The sequence below is a fragment of the Trachemys scripta genome, chromosome 8 (genome assembly GCF_013100865.1).
Source record: "Trachemys scripta elegans isolate TJP31775 chromosome 8, CAS_Tse_1.0, whole genome shotgun sequence".
In the NCBI taxonomy this organism is placed as follows: domain Eukaryota; kingdom Metazoa; phylum Chordata; order Testudines; family Emydidae; genus Trachemys; species Trachemys scripta.
Genome location: NC_048305.1, coordinates 5,652,113 through 5,675,347, shown reverse-complemented (window position 1 = coordinate 5,675,347; position 23,235 = coordinate 5,652,113). Strand labels below are relative to the sequence as shown.

General features: G+C 40.7%; 1 protein-coding gene across 3 annotated transcripts in view; it reads left to right on the top strand.

The window, feature by feature from the left end:
* G3BP1 (G3BP stress granule assembly factor 1) overlaps positions 1–22,797 on the top strand; it is a 32,022-nt gene extending 9,225 nt beyond the window's left edge. The window contains exons 2-12 of one of the 3 annotated variants that reach the window (XM_034779493.1): positions 5,983–6,096; positions 10,476–10,557; positions 11,376–11,549; positions 15,073–15,163; positions 15,401–15,491; positions 15,863–16,067; positions 17,256–17,357; positions 17,971–18,082; positions 18,507–18,632; positions 18,730–18,860; positions 21,192–22,797. In XM_034779493.1, coding sequence (XP_034635384.1) covers positions 6,002–6,096; positions 10,476–10,557; positions 11,376–11,549; positions 15,073–15,163; positions 15,401–15,491; positions 15,863–16,067; positions 17,256–17,357; positions 17,971–18,082; positions 18,507–18,632; positions 18,730–18,860; positions 21,192–21,398 — 1,416 coding nt within the window. In that variant the 5' untranslated portion in view covers positions 5,983–6,001 and the 3' untranslated portion in view covers positions 21,399–22,797. Of the gene's footprint in view, positions 1–5,963; positions 6,097–10,475; positions 10,558–11,375; positions 11,550–15,072; positions 15,164–15,400; positions 15,492–15,862; positions 16,068–17,255; positions 17,358–17,970; positions 18,083–18,506; positions 18,633–18,729; positions 18,861–21,191 lie in introns of those variants that run through there. The other 2 variants (XM_034779495.1, XM_034779492.1) reach the window with 2 other exon arrangements.
* Positions 22,798–23,235: the final 438 nt, after the last annotated feature.

The following is a 23,235-nucleotide window of genomic DNA, read 5'->3' as shown; positions in this document are numbered from 1 at the left end:
CCTTTTGATTTAAAATGTCAGTTGAACCTACCCCTCTGGGATCATTATGACAGATTAAATGGCTTTAGTGATCACTAGCTGGCCTCGCTGTGAACCTGAACTCTGCTTATAGAGCATAGGAGATAAGGATATCTGGAGGAAATGTGACACAACTAGGACTCGTATTGAATTTTATAACTTCAGTCTTGGGTTATTGAAAAGCACAGGTTAGTTTATTTTGATTATATAGTAATTTGGGTGAATGCTTTAGAAAATGCTATTCAGTTTTAGGTGTTCTTTCAGCTTAGTTTGAGCTATCTATCACAGTCCAGATATGGTCATGAGTTGTTGTGACTCTAAATCTTAATTTGTTGAATGCACTGTTTGCATAAATCAATTTTTAATTTACATAACTGTACTTTGGAAACTCAGTGACTATCACTGATTTTCTGCAAAGTTGTAGCATTATAACAGATGATGGAATTTTCCACCAACCAAGTGAAGACCAGTTTAGCTGAGGTATTTCTCTAAATTTAATCTCTTGCTTTAATAAATGGCTAGGATTTAAATTTTGGGAGCAGTATACAGAATGTAGTTAACCTGTTAGTTTTATGTTGGAGTAGAGTAACCTAATAAGTTATTCCTTACACTTGGGAGTAAGGTGAATGAATGTTAGGAAATCATTCGGTCTCCAGCTCTTCTTAAGGCCCTCTCCCTCATCGCCACTGCCAAAAAGATGGGTGTGTGATAACTCAGGCACTCAGATGCTACTGTGATGTGGACAGTATAAAATACATGTTTACATTATCCTATTCCTTGACCATAGGATAATGATAGTAATATATTCTTGAGTCGTGTGGAGCAATATTCTTTCTGGAGAAATGAGGTTTGTATCGTTCAGGTTGTTGGCTGGAGAACATGAGCAGATGGTTGCTGGTAGAAAAGCAGCAGGTGCAACTGGAGTAAAAACAGATTGCTGTGCACTGATTAGATCCTGTTTGGTTTTTCACTTATTAAGCAGATTTAAAAAAAAAAAAAAAAAAAAAAGTTGGACACTCTTTGCATGGTGTACAAGTCAGCAGTAAATATGAAAAGTCTATCAGAACTAAGTAGCAAGTATTGAATTAGAATTGCCCTGTGCTAATTTAGTTTGGTATTTGTATGATAAAATCCATCTTTGATTAGCAGAGGTGGAAATCTGTCTTCAGTGTAGTAGTGGCACAGTTTAACACAGCAGCATGCAAAGAAATGTGAACCCTAGTGGCTGAATGTAGCTAGGAAACCTTCATCTATGAAAGGAAAAAGATACACATCAAAGGGGGGGAAGGATTCTGATAAAATGGCTGTGGTTTTTGTACAGTATATTCTGTTGGATTTGGGACTGTGGAATTCTGTGGTAGTAGGTCATGACAGCGCTGTGAAACAAAAGTGTACCAAATCAAAATGGTTATCTTTGTGTGTCTGATTCAGCTTCCACTGAAGTGAGTGAAAAGTCTCCTATTGAGTCACTGGGAGTTAGATCAGGCCCTAGATGTGGGTATTCCCAAATCTTTTGTGTGCTAAAAAAACCAGACTTATAGGCAAACAAGCAAGTATTAGGTCATCTACTAACATGGTATCCAGCTCATTTACAAATGTAAACAATGATATGGGTATGAAAAAATCAATCATTTCATGAGTTTATTGCAGCATCACTGTGATCTGTGCAGTAACTAAATCTTGCCTCTTTTCTTAAAGTGGGTATTGGATAGGACTTGACTCCTATTTTTCATCATTTGTAGTTCCGCCAATTTAATGCATTCTCTCCCCCCCCCCCCTTTACTATTTGCAGTGTCATCCTTGGGATTTAGAATTTTCACCCAATGAAATTAACAGTGGATGGGGAGCTGGATCTATACACATGATTCACATTTGAAAGGCTTTTTGGATAACCATCATGGTTAGAAACTTTCATTTAAAAAAAAAAAAGTAATTTTGAGTCTACAGAATCTGAGTGTGTCCGTGGGCCAGATATGTGCAGCTTCCTTGGTCTGTGGTGACTTGCAGAACTCCTGAAATTTATATCGAGACTGACAGCTATTCAGTCAACTTCGAGAGAACCTGATTTTGGTTTTAGTTCGTGTTTAACACCATTACCTGTAGGACCTTGAAGAAAGGCTGTGTGTGTTTTTTGTTTTGTGTCCAAGGGTGTATACACCAGCCTTTTCAACAAAAGGAGCAGGCGCTCACAAATATGTATCCTCCGGAGCATGTCAAATCTTATTTTCCGGGCTTTGGCATTCCTGATATTGCTAAGGTAAAACACGAACATGTTTCTTAAGTCACAAATTAGACCTCTTTTTATATACATTTTGGAGGTGGGGGAAGAGAGCACAAATCTTCTTTTAATCCTCTGTAGGTCATCTTTAAATAGCCCTTCACAACTTAACTCTACTTTACCTAGCTGATCTAGTAACACTACAGTGTTGAGCCATGCTCCTCCTTCAGTCTGTAAAAGTTTCCAGCCTTTGCCCATCAGTAAGACTGTCACTTTAAACACTTTTGCAGTCTCTCCCACACCACTGCCTATGTAGGCAAAACTCCTGATGCAATCTGTTCAGCCATTCTCTTATCCTCCAATTTCTTAAAATTCATCTCAGATGTGGGGTCTACAAAATCCTCGCTGCAGGTCATAGCTAGCATGGCAGTTCCCCCACTTTCCTTTTTCCGACTCCCTCATGCTGCTTCAATCCTTGTCATTGTTCACCCTTCTCCACCCCAATTTAAACAACTAAATGTGTAACTTACACTGCTGTATCAAGCATCACCATATTAGTTTGCTTGTACGTTGTATCCCTGTTCCCTAACCTTTGTCTGTTTTGTGTCTTTTTGACTGTCTTCCAGGGCAGGGATTGTCTCCTACATTTTCATAGTACCTAGCCCAGTAGCATCTTGGTCACAACTGAGTGTTTGGGTGCTACTATAATACTTAAATGTATTATTCATAAGTCCTACCAAACCGAGAATAAAACTCATCTGCATGGTTTCATTCCTGTAGAGAAGGAGGCCTCTTGTGGGCTATCAGATGAACAAAGCTGAAATGTATACAGAATCTGATAAGGTAGACTTAGGAATTTGTGATATTCAGGAGTTCCCTGCTTTTCTTTTTGGAGTTTGAAATTACTGTTTGTATCTGCTACATCCTCCACTGTGGCCATAATTTCCTCTGCATGCCTATGTGCATACTGGAAACCATCAGTATTTGCCTCTTACTAAATTGTTCTGGTGTTATCTTCGTTACAGACCATTAGACTGCCACATGTTGTAAGCTTGATGGGGCATCTCGCCTATAATTTGGGCAAAAACACTCTTCTCTGGCAGCATAGGGCTGGATCCTCAGGTATGCTGGAACAGGGCTTAGTGCATCTGGGCAGGGGAAATCAGTAATTTTTTTTCACTCCTGAATCCTGAAGGTAATTTGGGGCAGTTCTGCTGTCTCAAGGGTGCACTGGGCTTCTGGATGCAGGGGGAAGGGAAGAAAAGTTCAGGAGCAGGTATCAGAGCCAGCTATATTAGCTTGGTTTCCCTGGGTATTCTACATATGGGGAGCACCGAGCTGGCTTTCCATCCCCATTGGGCTGCCAGAGCAGAGCAGAGACTTTGGCCCAAAATGAGACGGCATACAATTAAAAGCAAGAGCAATACTTTATATATGTGAATGTAAAAAAACTCTGTAGGCTTGGATTTGATTTTGATTATTGTTTTTGAGAGTCAAGCGACTTCTGTTCAGGATTGTTCATTAGAATTCTGTCTCTCGAGACCGTCTCTTGCTGTTTCTTTTTTTTGATCTCCTCCTCCCCCCATCCCCCTCCGGCCCGGCTCTTTATAGAAGACTGAGTCTTGTGCAAAACTTACGCTTGGCTAATATCAGGGCATCTTGATAACGACTTGTCCTACTGAGAATGGGACCATTATGATCCCTTAATAATCAAATTTTGTATGTCTGTTTGTAGTTTTCTTCATCTTTTGAATGACTTGCTTCCTTGCGCGTAGCTGTTATTAGAACATGTGAATCCAGCATTTTTAGGATGCACTTGAAGTAACATGTCCTTAAAGTCAAACACCGAAGCTATTGACTTTTGCTTTCAGAATATTTCTAATGAATTGGTTTATGATGGACTCCAATTGGTTGTCACTTTAAAATAACAAAACTAAGAGTCTGTCTACACTGCCCATGTTATAGTCAGGCTTTATCAGTGTGGGAGAGCTCTCCCAGCAATAAAAAAATAACCACCCTGAACGAGATGTGGTAACTTTATCGCTGGGAGCACGGCTCCCGGCAATAATTGTACTGGGGGTGTGTGTTTTCACACCCCTGAACGACTGAAGTTTTAGTGCTGAAAGTGGCAGTGTAGACACAGCCTAAGATTGAGATGCTGTGCTGTACTTCTTCAGAGGTGCGGCACAAAAGATGTAGCCCAGGTAAGAGAGGGCAAAGGTGGCTATGTACCACTCCAATTCTGGGCTACCTCCTGGGCTGGTGTAGCCTCCAGAATAAGTTAAAGCAGGTCCTGAGGCTGTTCTGACTTAGGGCAGCCTTGCCTGACCATCTATAGACTATTCAGAGGCTATTTTCTCTCTCTGTATACCTCCACGATGGCATTATGCCAGAGGGCAGAGTAGGGCTGCCGTTGTTGGTTCTGTGCTGCTTTTGTGCTGGAGAAATTCCCTAGGAGGTTGTTATGGCCCCTTCACGCTGTTGGAGGAGACCCGATTCCACCCCGAAGCTATTTTTAGTAGCACAAATTTAAAAGAATGAAACCAATCTAAAACTCACTGAGGCTCAAGTTGAGTGATGGGTGTGTGGGGCAGGTATGGCACATTTCTAAAACCCTGATTGGCAGCAGGAAGAAGGGATTAGGGTGTTGAACATTGGGGGAAAGTGGCTTTCATATGCCTTTTGGGTAACATCTGCTTGGTTTAGTACAAACTTTTGCTAGGTTTTTATTACTGACTGCAGTGCAGGGCCAGTAGAGCCAGCTGTCATGTATTCTGCCTTACAACAACAACAAAACTGTCAACCAAGCGCCCATCCCAGTACCCATCTCTGTAATGGTGATGTATGAAGCAACAGTCGCCCAGCGTGAACTCCAGTACTGGGAGCCAGAAAACTCTGGCATTGATTTATAATCTGCACCGTTTTTATGTGAATAATTGAGGGGAAGCACATAGGGACCACATGTTCTTGGAGTCCTTTTTTAGACTGACCTAGACATTAAGATTTAGAAGCTGGATGTTTTGTGAATCTCTTAGCAGCAAAGATATTCTTTTTCTAATTATTGATCCAGTCGGATTAAATAAAAGGTAAATAGACAGTATGCCCTAAGCTGGGTACGCTGTAACTCATTTGACTTATCTGTTGGATTTAGCTGACACGTGATCAGCTAAGTGAGGGAAGATGGGTGGGAAGGAAGGAGTTTGCTTTTGTTCATTAGGCTACCTTAATACAGTCCAGTATGCCTGTTAAATTTGAGATTGTTTAGAACTGCATTAGAGTCCTGTAGGAGTTTTGTGCTGTTGACAAAAATGGGTTGGACTGACCTTTTTAAAATGGTCTTAATACAGTAGTAGCATAGGCTTCGAACTTTAGAGTGTTCTTATGGTGAAGTCAGGTGAGGTAAGTAGACCTTGAATCTGCTGTGAATGACTTAACCGCTTAGGAAATCCTCTCGAAGAATCTTTCTTATATGCTTGCTACCAGGGTATGTGGGAATTTAGGATACTTAAACTCTTTCTTGTTGAAATGAAATGGAACAAAAATCTAGTTGTTCACGCTGTTGTTTTTCCCCAGTAAAAAAAGTTGATAGTATATCCGTATGAATTAAGTGGATAACATTGTGTTAAAACTAATCATAGATGTCAGTGTTTGTTTTTCATTGTAATTATATACTTTCATGTTGTCTTATGTCTCAATATGTACAACAAAATAGTGAGCTAAATTTTCATGGAGCTTTTGTTCTTCAGTTTTCAGTTGACCAAAGAAATGGTGATGGAGAAGCCAAGTCCCCTGCTGGTCGGGCGGGAATTTGTGAGGCAGTATTATACTCTGCTGAATCAAGCACCAGACTACCTGCACAGGTAGTGCGTCTTAATGTTTCACTTTGTTTTTCTTTGCATGTATGTTACAGTTTATAACAAACCTGTGCCCTCCTGTTTTGGCTTGCCAGATGCAAGATTTGGATACTTGTGCTGGGTGGATGCTAATCTTACATTAAATTAATTCACTCCCAGCTGCGACCAAATAGAAGATAAAAGTAAAGGTTACAGCAGACCATTTTTATTTGTCTAAGGTATTTCTAATGGTCAGTGCTTAAATTTTGAGAACTGCTCTGTTAGTCTGAAGCTTCTTTACTCATTCAGGTCTCATTCGTAAGACTTAGTATCATAACAAGGTTGGTTAAAAATGAATATCTTTTTTTAAAAAGATTTAAATTTAAAATAAACCTGTTGAAAATTAAATCGGAAATTATGGCAACCTATTTTAAGGCCTAAACTGAATTTAATCCATTAAAATGATTTTTAAAAGGCACATTATATCATTGACCTGCTCCAAAAGCGTAAGGAATTAAAGCGTTCTGGAACTTTAAATTATATGCAGAATCAGAGGAAAAAATCTCTAACTTTTGAGATCAACTCAAGCTTTATAACTGTCACAATGTCACATATCGCATTAAGTGTCCATATTTTCAGCTTTACAATGAAATGAATGCTGGTATTTACATGTCTACTTCTGGTTTCTGTTCTGCGGAAATTTCTTTTTGGTCTTGATTACTTTGGGTTTCAGGTTAGCTAACAGGTACAGAGAGAATATTTTCCTTTGGACTAGTTTATTCAAGATAAAGCAGGGCCCTTTTGAGTTTTGTACACTTTTAACTGAACTCCAATTTCCATTCAAATGCAGTTTGACACACGTGCTCAGGGAAATCATTATCTAGTAAATAAACTGATGAATGATGCATTTCTAACATAAAGTAAAAATGTATGTTATCGTATATCTATACACATCTATTTAAGCAATTATATTGCTTATCATCCTGTATATTCCTAGATTATAAGGCCAGAAGAGTCTGCTGTGTGATCATCTAGTTTGACCTCCTGCATAACGCCTGTTATAGAATTTTCCTGAATTAAATCCTGTTTGAACTAGAGCATTTCTTTTAGACAAACATCCCATCTAGATAATCACCAGTAATGGAGAATCCACCACAGTCTTTGGTAAATTGTTCGAGTAGCTAATTACCCTTACTGATATCCCATCTCCTAGAACTGGAAGGGACCTTTCAAGGTCATCAAGTCCAGCCCCCTGCCTTCACTAGCAGGACCAAGTACTGATTTTGCCCCAGATCCCCAAGTGGCCCCCTCAAGGATTGAACTCACAATCCTGGGTTTAGCAGGCCAATGCTCAAACCACTGAGCTATCCCTCCCCCCCCTAAAATAAAATAAGATAAAAATCTGTGCTTTATTTCTTGCCTGAATTTGTCTCGCTTCACTCTGCAGCCCCTGGATCTTGTTACACCTTTGTCTGCTAAATTGAAGAGCCTATTATGAATCACATTTTTGTTTCTCATGTAGTTTAGTTATAAACTGTGATAGTCACCCCATAACCTTCTTTTTGTTAGCATGTTAGCAAAAAGACTCATGAAGTGTAAAGGCCAAGTTTAATATATTTGATTGGAAATGAACACATTTTAATGGTTATACCAACCAGTGAAAATTAACCTTTCTTTAGAAAAACCAGCGCAAATGCTAAATAAGGTTAAAAACAATTATTTAAATTAGGGTTTCCTGCTTGCTGACTTAAATAGGTCCACCCTGATAATTAATATATCATTCATTGGGAGACTTATGCTTGCTTGGGGTTAGGCTTTGCCACATTACATAAGCTAAGAACTCTCTCAATCCTGAAATCCTCTTCATGCATAAATGTCACTGGGTATCGGGTGAAGATGATTTAGAATTGTTCACAAGTGTGCAGAGCAGCTAACCCACTCATTTAGTCCAGACGCAGTTCACTGCATATTCTCAGGGGTTTTATTCTAATCTAACTTGTACCTGCTGGTAAAATTCTCTGCTCTGTAATACTACTGCTATTTTAGCAAATAGTAGAAGACGCTATAAAATGTAAGTTTCACCTGTAGTTTGCACATTAGTATCTTTTAAGTCTCTAGGTTAATAAAATAGCCTTCTGAATATAGTTTATAACCAGGACTTGACTAAATATTGCCAGATGGCACCTGCTAGCCAAAGGACTAGGTTGATATGGAAGATGAGCTTTGGGCTTTGGGGAGAGGAGCACATCAGGATCCTACAAAGCCTAGCACCAATCCCAGCTGCTGGAAAAGGCTGATAAGATCTTTAGCAGGGAGCTGTGGTGGACCATACTGGTGGTTCTGTCTCTTGGGCAGAAGAAAGAGCTCTTCTTTTGCTCCCCAAATCATAGAACTTCCTGATGGCTGTAATGGTGGAGACGGGTGTTTCCTGCTACTTTAGCTGGGTTTTTTTGGCTGTCTTCCCGAATACGTTAGTGCCTGCATGTGCTGCTGTTCATAGTTTTCCAAAACAGCAGCACCAGAGACGTATTCGCATGGGTCCTGTCAGTTTCGCTGCTGTCTAGATTGTTCTGAATAGCAGGAGTTAAACTAACCTACGTCTTGCTAATTATCCTAGGCAGCAGTGTGAAGCTGGGAGGCTTGCTGCCGTCTCATAAGACTGCATTGCATTGGCTCACACTTAAGAAGTTTATTTTGCAATTACTAGTGTCAAGAACTCTTTTAAAAAGCTGAATTTCTACAGAAATTGATGTATGTCCTTCACTTGCCAGGAGAAGCTCTTCACTTAACTGAATGGATTGTCAAGCCATCGAAGTGTCTAGGAAGTATTACTCGTATTTCTCAGAAATAGCCTTGGCAAATTGTACAAAGAAAATGAGAGGCAAAGTTTTGTAGTTTGTGGCACTGATTCTGCTTAGCAGCACTTTGAATGGGAAGTGTCAAGGTACTTTTGACTGAAACAGGCCTCTTTTGTGGGTCCCCCCCCCCATCTCTTAAAGATGATACTATTCTGTCTGTAAATCACTGCATTCTCACTCTTGTGATGTTGCTCCTGCATACTAGGTTGCTGACTTTAGAAGGAAAATTAAAGATGAGTTGTGGTACGTGTCAAAATTAAAATAAATACTAAATGTCTCCACTAGAGCTATGTATAGAATGGAAGTTTCATTTTGCAAAGGATTTCAAGATACGAATTTCTAAACTCTCCCCCCCAAAAAAAAAATCTGAAGAAATTGTTTTGGGTTGATTGAAATATTGTTTCTTTTTTTTTTTTTTTTATAGTCAAAACTTGTGTATGATATAAAATTTTCAAAACAATGTTGTTTGAAAACAAAAAGTCAAAATGTTTCATTCCGAACATATTGAAATGGGTGTTGTCAGAACTTTTTTCTTCCAAAACAAAGCTTTGGCAAAATCAAAAACATTTCACAAGGGATTTCAATTTTGATGGAACTGCATATTCCAGCAGAATATGGTTTTGTTAAAGCTTCTCTAGGCTGTGGTTGAGAGTCAGCATGCAAATGTGTTTAAGAACCTTTTAAAAAAAACAGTCTTTATAGGCTTTCTGCAGTCATTTGGTGTCCTTTAGGGTCAGTGGAGCTCTACTTGGGTAAATAGTGGTACTGGGGCTGGCATGGCTTGTTCAGTTTTTTGTTTAAAATAATTCTATTTCCTCTTAAGAGTGTAATAAAACCAATCTAGTGTAATTATGATCAGGAAAAGTCTGTAATATTGGCAGTCAACAGAACCAAGTTCCACTTACAGATTCTTTGTTGGAAGTGTCTAAGCCAGAAATAATTCAACTTGACTTTTATATACTAAGGTGAGTTTACAGGGTTAGCAGTTAATTGGGATAAGAGAGTTTTAACTGAGCAAATTTTGATCTAGAAATCACTGAAGCAATAAACATGAACCCTGCTGTTTCTAGAGGCCACTTTCCAGAGTACAGTTGTATGTCAAAACTGGTGTCTTGAGCCTCTACCAGTGGTTTGAGTATCATTGAGTATCTACCCATAGGGAAGATGACAGATTCCAGAGTACTGTCTTCCTAAAACCTATCCAGAGAACCTGGAACTGGCTAGGTGACTTTAGACACCCCTTGAATTCTTTTAAAAGAGCAGAAAACTCGAGGGCCTGTTCAGTGAGAGTATTATCTTCTGTGCTGAACTCTGCACCTTGCGGTAGGAAAACTGAAGAATTTTGGTTTTGAAGAACAAATACTTGCAAATAGGAATTTGGATTTGCTTGTGCTGAAATTTTGGACTGAGCAATCTTGACTGTGTGCTGTTAATAAGACTTAGTTCAAATATAGTATTTTTATAGTAAAATACTGTCTGCTGAAGACCAGTAACATGATTCAATTTTTAATGCAACAAGGCTTAATCTATAAATTCCCTCTTTTACAGATTTTATGGAAAGAATTCTTCCTATGTCCATGGTGGCTTGGATTCCAATGGAAAACCAGCTGATGCAGTCTATGGGCAATCTGTAAGCGTCTGTAAAACTGAGTGAAATACTTTTGCAGGGAATTAAATATTTACAGTTAGATTTTTCTGATCTAAGATCTTCTGGCTTGTTTAGTGTTTCAAGCAGATCTGTCTATTAGATGATACTGAGCATATGTGTGTCCATACTCTCTGAGGTGTTTGTAGTTTTACTGGGTGCAATATGAACATCTTGGAGAAGTCTATTCTGGGACTTGAGAATTAATTTGCAATAATTTGCCATCCCTTTGTGCTTGGTAGGCAAACTTGTCACATGTTCCCAAAACTGTCAAAAGCTATGACATTTGGAGATGGATATAAAATACTGATAAGAACACCACATTAAAGCAGAGTGTCAGTGGTGAAGCATTTAATGGTATTCAGGCAATGATATCTTCTGCAAACTAAAGCAAAGTCCAAGTGTCCTCTTTGACCCTTGTCTCAACTCAGAAGAAAAAGCGCATGGCATGGCATGGCTGTCTGTCTGTGCTGCCTTGATGTGAGTTCATTTTTATGATCAAATTTGCAAGTGGCACCAAAATTGGAGAGGGAGGGTGGAAAAGCCAAACAGCAGATTGACCTAGAGAGACTAAAATAGTGAAGACTGAAGGTATTGAGGAAAGTTTTTAAATCTAAAGAACTACACCAAGGGGGAGTGGCATTTGGGACTATGCTCTCTAGGGCTTTGAGGGCAACCCTAGGCTGCAAGCCTCACACTAAACTTGATATTCTCTATACCCACCAGTCTGCACTATACAAGCCTTTCTGATAAACTGAATTATCTTAGAAAATGGGTAACTGATTCTTCTCTGCCTTTTGCAGGACATCCACAAGAAGGTGCTGTCACTGAACTTTAAGGACTGCCACACAAAGATCCGTCATGTGGATGCCCATGCTACTCTTAATGATGGTGTTGTAGTCCAGGTGATGGGAGAACTCTCCAATAACATGCAGCCAGTGCGCAGGTTCATGCAGACGTTTGTACTTGCACCTGAGGTATGCTTTATGGAGCTCTGCTGTTACTTTAACCCATATGCTAGTACTGACATGAAAATAGTTGTAGCTATTCCGCTCACCACTGGAATCTGAAGATTCCAATTGGGAAGTATTTCTTGCACAAGAGTCCAACAGTGGTGTGCTGCAAATGCTTTAAGAAGTTACATTACTTTTAATTTGTTTATGCTAACCTGGAACAGTATCAGGAGGGAATGTCACATTTTGAGTTGTGGCTAATAAGTATCATTAAAATATTGCTTAGGTAGGTATTCTCAAAATATTGCAGATCCCCACTTAACAGTTGTATCTTGCAGCTGATACCTCAAACATCTAGTGTTGGAGAACAAAGCTCTCCAACATTTGAAGACTTGTATTCCAAGCTTTCTGATGCTATAAAGTATTGACTTCTTGCTGCAGTTGCTTTCAAAATAGCAGTTTTCAAAATCATATGACAGTTGAAAGTGGGAGTGAAGAAAGAGTGATGATAATTGAGTGACATTATTTTTAACTTGGCAATTTACGTTTTGGAAGCTGTAGCTCCCAGTCTTTTTCAACTTTGGTAGTTCATAACAAATTATCTTTGAGTCATGATTAATGCATGGAAAGAGATGTCAATGATGAGCATCATTGCAGACCACCCATCTTATTTACAAGTATCTTGCTATGTTGAGCACGTGTCTTTACTTCTGTATTCTAGAGGCTGTATAGTTGAGGGTAGCTCCTAATCTCCATGTCTCCAGCCTTTCCTAACTGGACTTAGTTTGACCTAAAATCCCACTTTCGTGTTTGTGATCTATTAAACTTTTTATATTTGGCATACCTCAAATATCACTTCTTAAATACAGCACCATTAGGGAAACAACTACTACTATGCAGCATCTCAGCAAAGAGTTAGTCTCTGAGCTTATTAATAAATTCTCTACCGTGTACATAGGCAATATGACACTAGACTTATCCATAAAGTCAGGACGCTTTCAGGGATTTCATTTAGATTACTCATCAGTCCCTTGGCCTTCATAAAGAGCTGGCTATTCTGTATTTGATCACCTTTTCTTCTCTGAAGTCCAGTCACAGACACATGAGCTATGGTGTGCTATCCAGATACAGATGGATTAAAAGTAGTTAACACTTGGTATAGAATGGAATGAATTTCTTCTGACCCTTTTCTATTTGAAATAGAAGTCATTCGGGTCTTAAAAGTAGTAAAATAACACTGTCAAAGTGCAGCAAAATAGTTGGTATATACATGTCTCTTACTATACACTTCTCCTCATGGTAGTGAAGGCAGGTCTATCTTCTTCAGACACCGCAGCAGGTCCTGGGTTGGGTTTGCTTTCCCTGAACAACTGCCTTCCCCTCTTGAACTAGCTTCCCTCTAAGCTGCATGGCCAGGCAGGTGCTTAGGGCTGCCGCGGGGAGAGGCACCTCTCCTGCAGCCCCAGAGCTGCTGCAGTCGGGGAGAGGCGGCCCCCTCCCCTCTAGTCTCGGAGCTGCCGCGCCACCTCCCCTCCAGCCCCAGAGCTGCTGGGGAGAGGCAGCTCTCTTCTCCCTCCCTTCCCAGCCCCAGGGCAGCCTGCATCCCAAACCCCTCATCCTCGACCAACATCCCAGAACCCTCACCTCCCTGCACCCCAAGGCTCTGCCGCAGCCCTGAGCCCCCTCTCGCACCCCTCTCTGTTTACCCCTTTCTCCAATCATTTATAAATAAGTTGAATAGGATTGGTCCGAGCACTGACCTTTGGGGAATACCACTAGTTACCCCTCTCCATTCTGAGAATTTACCATTAATTCCTACCCTTTGTTCCCTGTCTTTTTAACCAGTTCTCAATCCATGAACAGACCTTCCCTTTTATCCCTTGACAACTTAATTTACGTAAGAGTGTTTGGAGAGGGACCTTGTCAAAGGCTTTCTGGAAATCTAAGTACACTATGTCCACTGGATCCCCCTTGTCCACATGTTTGACCCCTTCAAAGAACTCTAATAGATTAGTAAGACATGATTTCCCTTTACAGAAACCATGTTGACTATTGCTCAACAGTTTGTTTTTCTATGTGTCTGACAATTTTATTCTTAACTATTGTTTCGACTAATTTGCCCGGTACCGACGTTAGACTTAACGGTCTGTAATTGCCGGGATCACCTCTAGAGCCCTTTTTAAATATTGGCGTTACATTCGCTAACTTCCAGTCACTGGGTACAGAAGCCGATTTAAAGGACAGGTTACAAACCTTAGTTAATAGTTCCGCAACTTCATATTTGAGTTCTTTCAGAACTCTTGGGTGAATGCCATCTGGTCCCGGTGACTTGTTAATGTTAAGTTTTTATTATTTAATTCCAAAACCTCCTCTAGTCCCCTTTTAAACTTCTATAGTCTTTTTGACTTTGGTTCCCAGGCTTTTTACATCCTAGCATTGTCTCTTAATGCCCCCTTTTGTTTATCAACAGGTGTCTTATCTTGAGCCATTCTATTTCCTTCCTGCTTGTTTTCCTTATATATTAATGCAGTAAACATCCCAATTTGCCAGGTCAACCTACAGAATTCATGAATTATTGTAGAGCAGCTCCAAGCCCACAAATCTGTTTCTACTTGTGATCTATTGTTCTCAAGTTGTTACTGAGATGGCCCCCCAAAAATTCTTCAAATCCACAGCTAGATACAGTTGCTAGCATTTTGTTTGGCTTTAATTTGGCCTTATTGATCCTGTCAGCCATAATGAAGCAAGGTATAGTCGCTTGTTTGGAATGAATAGCATTTTTCCTTTCTGCTTCAGGAATCTTTTCAAAAGCTGTACAGTGTCTCTTTGCTTTCTGCGGAGTTTTATGGGTGTTATCCTAGTTCTCTTCATCACCTACAGCTGTGTGCTTGCTATTATGGTGGAGTGGCTGTTATGATTGCAACAGTATTTTCATTTTGACAGGCGTGTCAAGCCTTTATTCTTTTTAAAAAATTTAATGTGTCAAAGCAAATATGAACCTAGTACTTGAATTTTCCGTATTGGAGATGAGTTTATAGGTTTTTCCTCATAGACTGGCAAATATTCCCTAATCACTGACCAAACCTAGGGATCTGGGCCACAAACTGCTTAGTGCAGTATATGGAATGGGGGGCAAAAAATGGTACAAAGCAACCTCTTCACTCCCGTGATCCTCTGCTTGACTGGAGGCCAAACCAGTCCTATCCTAGCTTAGGGCAACCTCAACTACAAATCTGCTCTAAGGTGCATCACCTAGTGTGGTGATTCTTTGGAGTGCAGCACATGCTAGTATTCTCCCGTCATAGCCTGCCCAAGAATGTCCCTTGTGCTTGGGGGCTGAGTGTAGAAGCAACTTTGGGTGGCACAAAACCAGCAGAGGTTCCCTCTGTTGGGGCAGTTGCTACTTCCACACAGCCAGAGTGTCACAGGAGGGGCAGAGCTCTGACCAGGATCTGTCACTATGGCTGTAAACTCTTCATAATCATGTAATGTTTTGCTCTGGGACTGAATATAACGGAACCAACTTCTTATTCCTGCTTGCCTGCAGGGTTCTGTTGCAAATAAGTTTTATGTCCATAACGACATCTTCCGCTACCAAGATGAGGTTTTTGGTGATTCGGACACCGAGCCTCCAGAGGGTAAGTAAGTACCAGGATCCTGGAGAATTCTACCAGTGCCAGATTTTTGTGGCATTAGTGGGCGTAGTAAACTACTCTCAATTCTCAGACTAGAGACGATTCTTCTCTTATGAGAAGGCATATTTGCAGTAAATTCAAATTGTCTCTCCTGGGGTGTTTTTGAAAGAATCCCTTTGCTGAGCTTGGACAGTGTGATAGGTGTAACTTGAGTTCTCTGCCTTCCCTAACCCACTCTAGAATCTGAGGAGGAGGTGGAGGAACCTGAGGAAAGACAGCAGACCCCTGAGACAGTTGATGATCCCGGTGCTTACTACGAGCAGTCTGTAAGGTAAAAAGATTATACTCTTAATATGGTGAAGGCAAACTTTGCATTGTGTGATCTCTTTGAGGACCAGGTCTGGAATCAGATGTGAAGAGAAGTCAGGAATGAAAATGTTTTATGTCTAGAAGTCGGGCTTCTGCTGCAGAAGCTGTAGCATAAACCTTGTTAAATGATACACTATTAGCTGTGAGGCTGAGCAACTGTTTTTCAGCTGATATAACACGTTCTAAGTATATGCCTAGTGAAGTGAATTTTGCTGTGCTGCTCCTCTTGATTGCATTGTACTTTGCATACCTGGGTTAGAAGCCTGCCTTCAATACTGTTCTTTATCCGAATTGAGAAAACATCTTGTTTCCATTCCTGATGTTCTTCAATAGCAATGACTTGGAGGAACAGCTGGAGGAGCCAGTAGTGGAACCAGAACCGGAGCCTGAACCGGAGCCTGAACAGGAGCCAGAACCAGAAGTGCAGGAAGAAAAATCTGAGCCAGTATTGGAGGAAACTGTTCCTGAGGAGACTATGGAAAAGAGTCCTTCTCCGGTCCCTGCAGACCCCGCTCCTGTGGTGCAAGAGGACTCCAGGGTAATGAAATGAGTGACTTTAATCTGTATGTTCATCCTTTTTCTCCTCTTCATTATTTAGAACACACCATCTTTGCTCTGGCAAGATGGGGTAGCTGGATGAGAAGTATCCAAATTCTTTTGCATAAGACTTTTCTCTCCTGCTCCTGAATTGTCCTTTTCGCCTCAAATTGAGCTTATCCACAGAAAAGCGATTGGTCAATTAGCTGGTTGCTGGTATCTCAATATGACGATACGTTATCAAGGCCCTCGGTATTTTGTACCTGTTCAGTTTGCTCCAGAAACTGGCTTGAATTTGTCCTTAAATTGAATGCTTATGGTAAGGCTTGGAAGGATTAGGTTTTTATTGGTGGTTGTTAATCAAAATTTAGGCAAAGTAAGAAAAGTACTGCTTGAGAACTTTTTAGAGCAGGGGTTGGCAACCTTTCAGAAGTGGTGTGCCGACTCTTCATTTATTCACTCTAATTTAAGGTTTCGCATGCCAGTAATACATTTTAACCTTTTTAGAAGGTCTCTTTCTATAAGTCTAATATATAACTAAACTGTTGTATATAAAGGAAATAAGGTTTTTTAAAATGTTTAAGAAGCTTCATATTAAATTAAAATGCAGAGCCCCTGGACCAGTGGCCAGGACCCGGGCAGTGTGAGTGCCACTGAAAATCAGCTCGCGTGCTGCCTTTGGCACACATGCCATAGGTTGCCTACCCCTCTATTAGAGTTTGATTTCAGCATAATTACTTTTATATTTTGACATGTGATATTGACAATATGTGTGTTAACGGTTATGTCTGCTGTCATTAAATAAGCATCTGCCCCATCTAACTTCCCACAACTGTGAAAATGTAAATAGATAGAAAGATGTCTTAAAATGCATTTTGCACAGTTGTGAAAATTTAATCAAAAAGATCAGTAGCCACTGAATCTTTTCTTCTTTTAAAGCCAGACTATGTCCAGCCAACTTATGGTTGTGACAGTACCTTTCCAAATACGGTTAGGTTATGGTTCATAGGCAGCTGTGGGGAAACTGCTGAGGGCTGGACCCAGAACTCGGAAGGCTCAAAAGTGGTTTTAAAGCGGTGTCCACCACCTCAGCTGCCACTCCTGAGAGGCACAGCTCAGGGTCTGGGCCTGTTGCTAGAACTAGAACTGCAGGCCTTGAGTTACTAAGTAACACTATTCATTCCTTTAGACATTTTCGTGGGCATCTGTAACCAGCAAGAACCTCCCACCCAGTGGAGCTGTTCCAGTATTGGGAATACCACCTCATGTTGTGAAAGTACCAGCCTCGCAAGTAGGAATTCTGCACTAATCACAAATTACTTGGTGACCTGGGGGGAAAATATGCAGTAGAAATTCCCTGCTTATAGCATTAATTTTAGGATTCTTGATGGGGTTTTGGAATTGTTAGGGGTTTTCTAAATAACCTTTTAAACAAAAATCACATTTGTAACCCTTGTAGCTGTGAAGAAAAACCTTCATCAGCGTGGACCAAATGTGTTCACTGTGTGTGTTGAGGGTATCTGCCTTGAAAAACATGAAAAAATCTAGTGAGGGCAGTTCCACAGAGCTTGGGCAAACTTGCCAAGTTAGAGGTACTAAAATCTTTCAGCCATGATTAGGCAAGATATGCTTCATCTCCCTTTCTGACATTGTGTAGCCCCAGGGTACATCTTATTAACTGAGCACTACACAGTAAAAACAGAACAGCATTTCATTTTGAAGTTACAAGTATAACTTGAGCTGAAATGCGTTCTGTAGCCACTGATGAAAAGAACTACCAATCTTTTGCAAATTGGAAATTATCTCTGAATAATCTAAACTTTGATAGTAAGCTTTGAAAAATGAACCTTGCTACTAGCCTTGCCTGTTTTTACATATCACTTACTGGTTGTTCATTTCTGCAGCCCCGTCCTGAGTCCAAGCCTGAATCCCAGACTCCGTCACAGAGGCCACAGAGGGATCAGAGGGTGAGGGAGCAGCGAACAAGCATCCCACCACAGAGAGGGCCTAGACCAGGTAAGAAAAGCTAGACGAGCATAAGTACTTGACTTTTTTTTCCCCCCTTTCTATCACCTTTTAATTGCCTAAGGAGCCATGAGGCACTCAATATACCATGTGCCAATTAGAGTTGGTTTTTCAGTTCTTAATGATAGATATTCTAAATCACTCCTGCTACTGTTGCTGTTTTAGCTGATCTGGACCTGAACCTCTGTTTTAGAAATGAACTTTCACGAATATAAAAAAAGTTTGTAGTATTTAGATTTTGTTTTGATTTGTTTGCTCATCAGTGAGTTTCTAATGCATGGCTATTGTGAAAATTATTGAAATTCCACTAGAACTTGAGACTGAATCTTACGGCATGCCAGTTACACTGATGATTAGAACTGTTCAGGTATTGTGCATGATGATTGGCTTTTAAGCAAGTGTTTTTTATTTTAAGTTCGTGAAGGTGAGCAGGGAGACATGGAAACTAGACGGATTGTTAGGTACCCAGACAGTCACCAGCTATTTGTTGGGAACCTTCCTCATGATGTGGATAAAACTGAACTGAAGGACTTCTTCCAAAGTAAGTTGCTGACTTTGCTGTGTTCACCACAGGGTTTTGGGGCTGCAACCATAAGCACATGTCTGTTTCTGCAGAACATTCTAATGTGTGACCAAAGAACTTGGCTCTTCTCTTGCAGATTATGGGAATGTTGTGGAACTCCGTATCAACAGCGGTGGGAAACTCCCTAACTTTGGGTTTGTGGTGTTCGATGATCCTGAACCAGTTCAGAAGATCCTTAGCAATAGGGTAAGGTGGCGGTGTTTGGACCAGTAGAGATTGGATTCTGCAAAATAATGTATTTGAATTCATTCCTCTCTGTTAATGGTGGGCAATGTCTGTCTGACCCTTAAGGAGAAGGGACATTCTTCTAGCCAGCTGATTTTTAGCCCCTCTCTTCTTCCTCTGCCCCCAGTTTACGTCCATAAATGAACTACTCTGAATAAGTGTGTGATTCACGTGTTCATGCTGTTTGGAAATTAACACACACAGTTGGCCAAATTTAGTGCTGAAGCAAACTAGTATTTTACAAACCTAAACAGTTAATCGGTAAGCATTAGTCTTACTGGTTAACCAATCCTAACTGTTAGCCCCCAGACTCTGCCAGTTGCCTGCTCCAGGAACAGCCCCTCTCCCTTCAATTGGTTAACCATTTAAATAACATAATTTAAATCATTTAAACAGTTAACTTTTTGAACGGATATTTATATCCCTAAAACAAACCGAAAGCAAGATAAGGCTGCCATGGAAAACAGAGCCCAAATAAAGAAGCGTTGAAAAAGCGGGGGGAACCATGTTAGTGTTTGACTTGAAGAAGGAATTTACACCCTAAACAAGGCAGGGTGCAGAGTCACCTGCTCTCAGACTGGCCACAGCCACTATGAATGTAAAAGGCTATAGCTAGTGACCCCATGGGGATTGTTGTGTAGGTGGTAGATCTAAACACCTTGCACCCACACACATCTGCGCCTGTACAGCCAGCAGTTAGAGAGTTGTAATTCGCAGCAGTCAGGGGCCCTTCTCTTTCACCCCCTTGGTGTGACATCCTGGAGAGGAATGGCCAGTCCTTGGCCCTTTTCTGTATTAATTCTGTTTATATCATTTTTGTGCTCTTTTCCTGCAAGTCACAAATCTGCAGGCTCTAAGGAATGTTTGTGTCAGACTTAAAGTATAATTAACACTGATGCTCTCCTTCTTGGTAATATAAGATAGTAGTGGGGGCTTTATGTGTGTATTTAACCCAGAGTTGAACATTTCAAATATTTTTTTACTTCTAATAATTCAGAATCCTTATTTCCGTCTGTAATTTAACTTTAGTTATCTGTATTGATTTTTCTCCAGCCATCGTGCACAGTATGCTGGACACAAGCATGTTTCCTTTAATTCTAGACCAGTTCTTGCAACAATACTATCTCTGCTACATTGCAAATACTGCATATCGGGACTTAAAGATTCCTAGTAAACTATCAACCAGAGAGCTAAACCTGCTTGCTAGCAGTTCGTGTGAAAGGGAGGCCCTACCAGCGAAGTCTAGGGGCAAAGTGACAGAGAGATACTTAAACCCTATTCCCATCCCTGGTTGCTGGGAAGGCTGTTGGTACCCCTCATGCCAGGGCAGCTCCAGGGGAACGGATCATCAAATGGGAATCTTAGCTGAAAAGCTTTCTGCTTGTCACTAGCAAGGGGGATTTTCAAGCCCTTCTTTATATGTTGGAGCATCCAGAATAATTCATGGTCTCGAATGAGAGAGAATTGATTATATGTATGAAGGAACCTTCACTCTTGAATTTCTTAGCTTTTTGTAGACTTAATTCCTCAGCCTTATGTGGCAGTAGCTTATTTAGCTTTTAGTGCTAATAGGGCATATGTTCTGATTGGCCTCTTCCCTGCAATTTGCCAACTCAAGGTTTGTCTACACAGTGAGTTACTGTGTCGCAAGCCAGGTGGTGAATCTACAGCACACAGTGCACTAACTCCCCATGTGTGCACTGCGGCAGCACATTGAAAGGCCCAGAGCGTGGCTTCGTGTAGTAGGGTAGTTCTCTTGCTGCCATATAGACACGCCCTCAGTAACTCCTCATCACACAATATAAAACGCTGCTTTGCTGAAAGTGAAGGATTTCCCCAGAATGCAGGGAGGGTGCACTATGGGCCTCTGAGCTGCTTCAAATCAGAAGAAAAGTGAACTGGAACTAGCAGTGATCTGAATGACTTTTCGTTGTACTAAAGTGTGTCAGTGAAACAAGCTCATCTTCTCGAACGACTTGCTAGGAAAGGTGGAGCATGTAAAGTGTTCAACTGCCCGAGAAGTCACTGGAAGGATTGGATCAACTGTCCCTTTCTTTTTCCCCCCATAGCCTTCTCCTGCCACCCTAACAAAATGTCTGGCTAAGTACACAACTGATGTATTTTTTTAACCTGTAAATAGGTAGCTGCCATTTAACCTTCTTTCTTGTCTTGCTCCCATTCCTAATATTAATCCCATTGAAGGGAACAGCATAAACTTACCCACGTGAAAGGCTTTGTTGGAGAGTTACAGCTGCATTGTTAATGCTGGTAAATCTTTTCTTTCTCTTGCAGCCCATCATGTTCAGGGGAGAGGTGCGTTTGAACGTGGAGGAGAAGAAAACACGAGCTGCCAGGGAGGGTGACCGCAGAGACAACAGAGCACGTGGACCTGGAGGCACTCGGGGAGGGCTGGGAGGTGGGATTCGAGGGCCTCCACGTGGAGGAATGTCTCAGAAACCAGGATTTGGAGCTGGAAGGGGCATCGGGCAACGCCAGTGAATTCATCAAGGATGTTGGCATGGTGGCACAAACCCTTGTTCCTGCAGATTTGTGAATTTCAGCCTTGGGTATCTTGGAATGTGGCCCTGGCCTGTTATAGACTGCTACGTTTGATACTGTTTTTGGCCCCTTTTTGTTTGTTATGGTTTTGTGTTTCTTTTTTTTGTTTTTTCCCCCCCCCCCCCCAGTCCTTGTCCCAGATTCCAGCTTTGTGGAACAATATTTTAGGAAAAGTGGATTTTAAAAAGAAAAGAACGGAAGTTCCTTGCTCACTGCAAACTTACGGACTGGATTTTTTTTTTTTTGTGTGTATACCAGTGGGTCTTTCCTAAAGGAATGTGGTGTGTGGTGTGGTTTTTTTTTTTTTTTTTTTTTTTTTTTTTTTGGCGCTCTATATTGAAATTGGGTGCGTTTCAGTCAGTGGAATAATCTTTCACCCGCATGTGTTCAAGAGCCTGTAGGAAAACCTAGCACTTGGCAAGCATTTCAAGGCAGGAGAAACTATTGTTTGTCCCTTGAGGGTCATGTGCACATCCTCTGGTCTGGCCATGTTGCCACTTGAAAAATTGACATTCATTCTTCTCTCTGTGGCGCTGTAAAAGTGGAATAAAGGGTATCCATAGAATCTTTTTTCTTTTGATACATGATCACGAAAAGGAATTCTAACTACTGTTTTACCACTTACAAATTTTGGATTGTGGGATAGGTTTTAAATGTCTAGAACTTGACTCTTAAAACATTTTTCCTGAACTTGTGAAATTTTTTTATTGAAATAGGGAGGTTTTTTTCATGTTTTAGTTTGTATTTGTATAAAAAAAACAAAACAAAATTGTTGTGCCTTCTATTTATCTCTCATTCCAGTCTTGGCAAATTGTTAAAAAAATAAAAAAAGTCTAGATTTGCTTTATCAAGTGGAGTATGTTGGAATTCTTGTGAAGGGGGAGTTTCCCCGCATTCCTCCCATCACTACCTTTGTCTAGGATAATGACAAAAGGTGCTTTGGAAACTGAACCGATCTCTGCTGTGGTAGTAGGTAGAGATGTCTAATATTATAAAGCACGGTGGTGGTTGGCTGAATGTTTGTTTGCTTTTTCCAGCTGACTGAAAAGTTACGCCATTTTGTAACAACTCCTGTTGTGACTAGGAAACTGTGGTTGTAGATATCTTTTATTGTTAAAATGTAAATGTGCTTTTTAGGATCCTGTATACTTACTCTGTTCTTTATTGGGGGGAGGGGGAGTCGCTTTTGCAGTTTGGGCATCTGTTTAGCAACTCCCCTCTGGCAGAGGTGAAACTACCTAGATTAGATGTAGCCTCTGACAATTATGCTAGAAGGTGTACTGATTGCCTATCAATTGCTGGTATATACTCCTGGTATTGAATAAATATCTTATTCATTCTCAGACTCCACTAAAATTGAAAATAAAAGACAAGACTGTGTGTACAATCTTTATTACACCAGTCTTAAAGGATTCCGGTGCACAGCTCGCTATTTTGGTAATAGGTATGGTGTTTAACTTCCATTGTATGGAAAAACATCTGGAAGAAAATGGCAGTCTTGCTTCCAGATTAATATCAGAAGCCATTGGGGTCAGATTAGAGCAGTGGCTCCATGCACCACCACCTTACGTTGATATGAAGTGACTGGATGGTATATCATATGCCCCCTGCAGTATCTGCATCACAGTGGACACCCTGGAGAGCTTATTAGTAATTGTCTTTCATGTGAACCAGGATTCAGTGTCTAAGTTCTGGGTTTTCTAATGCAGGATCTGTGCAGATGTGATGCAATGGCATATCCATATCTCGTGGCCTCGGACACATTCTGCTTTACAAA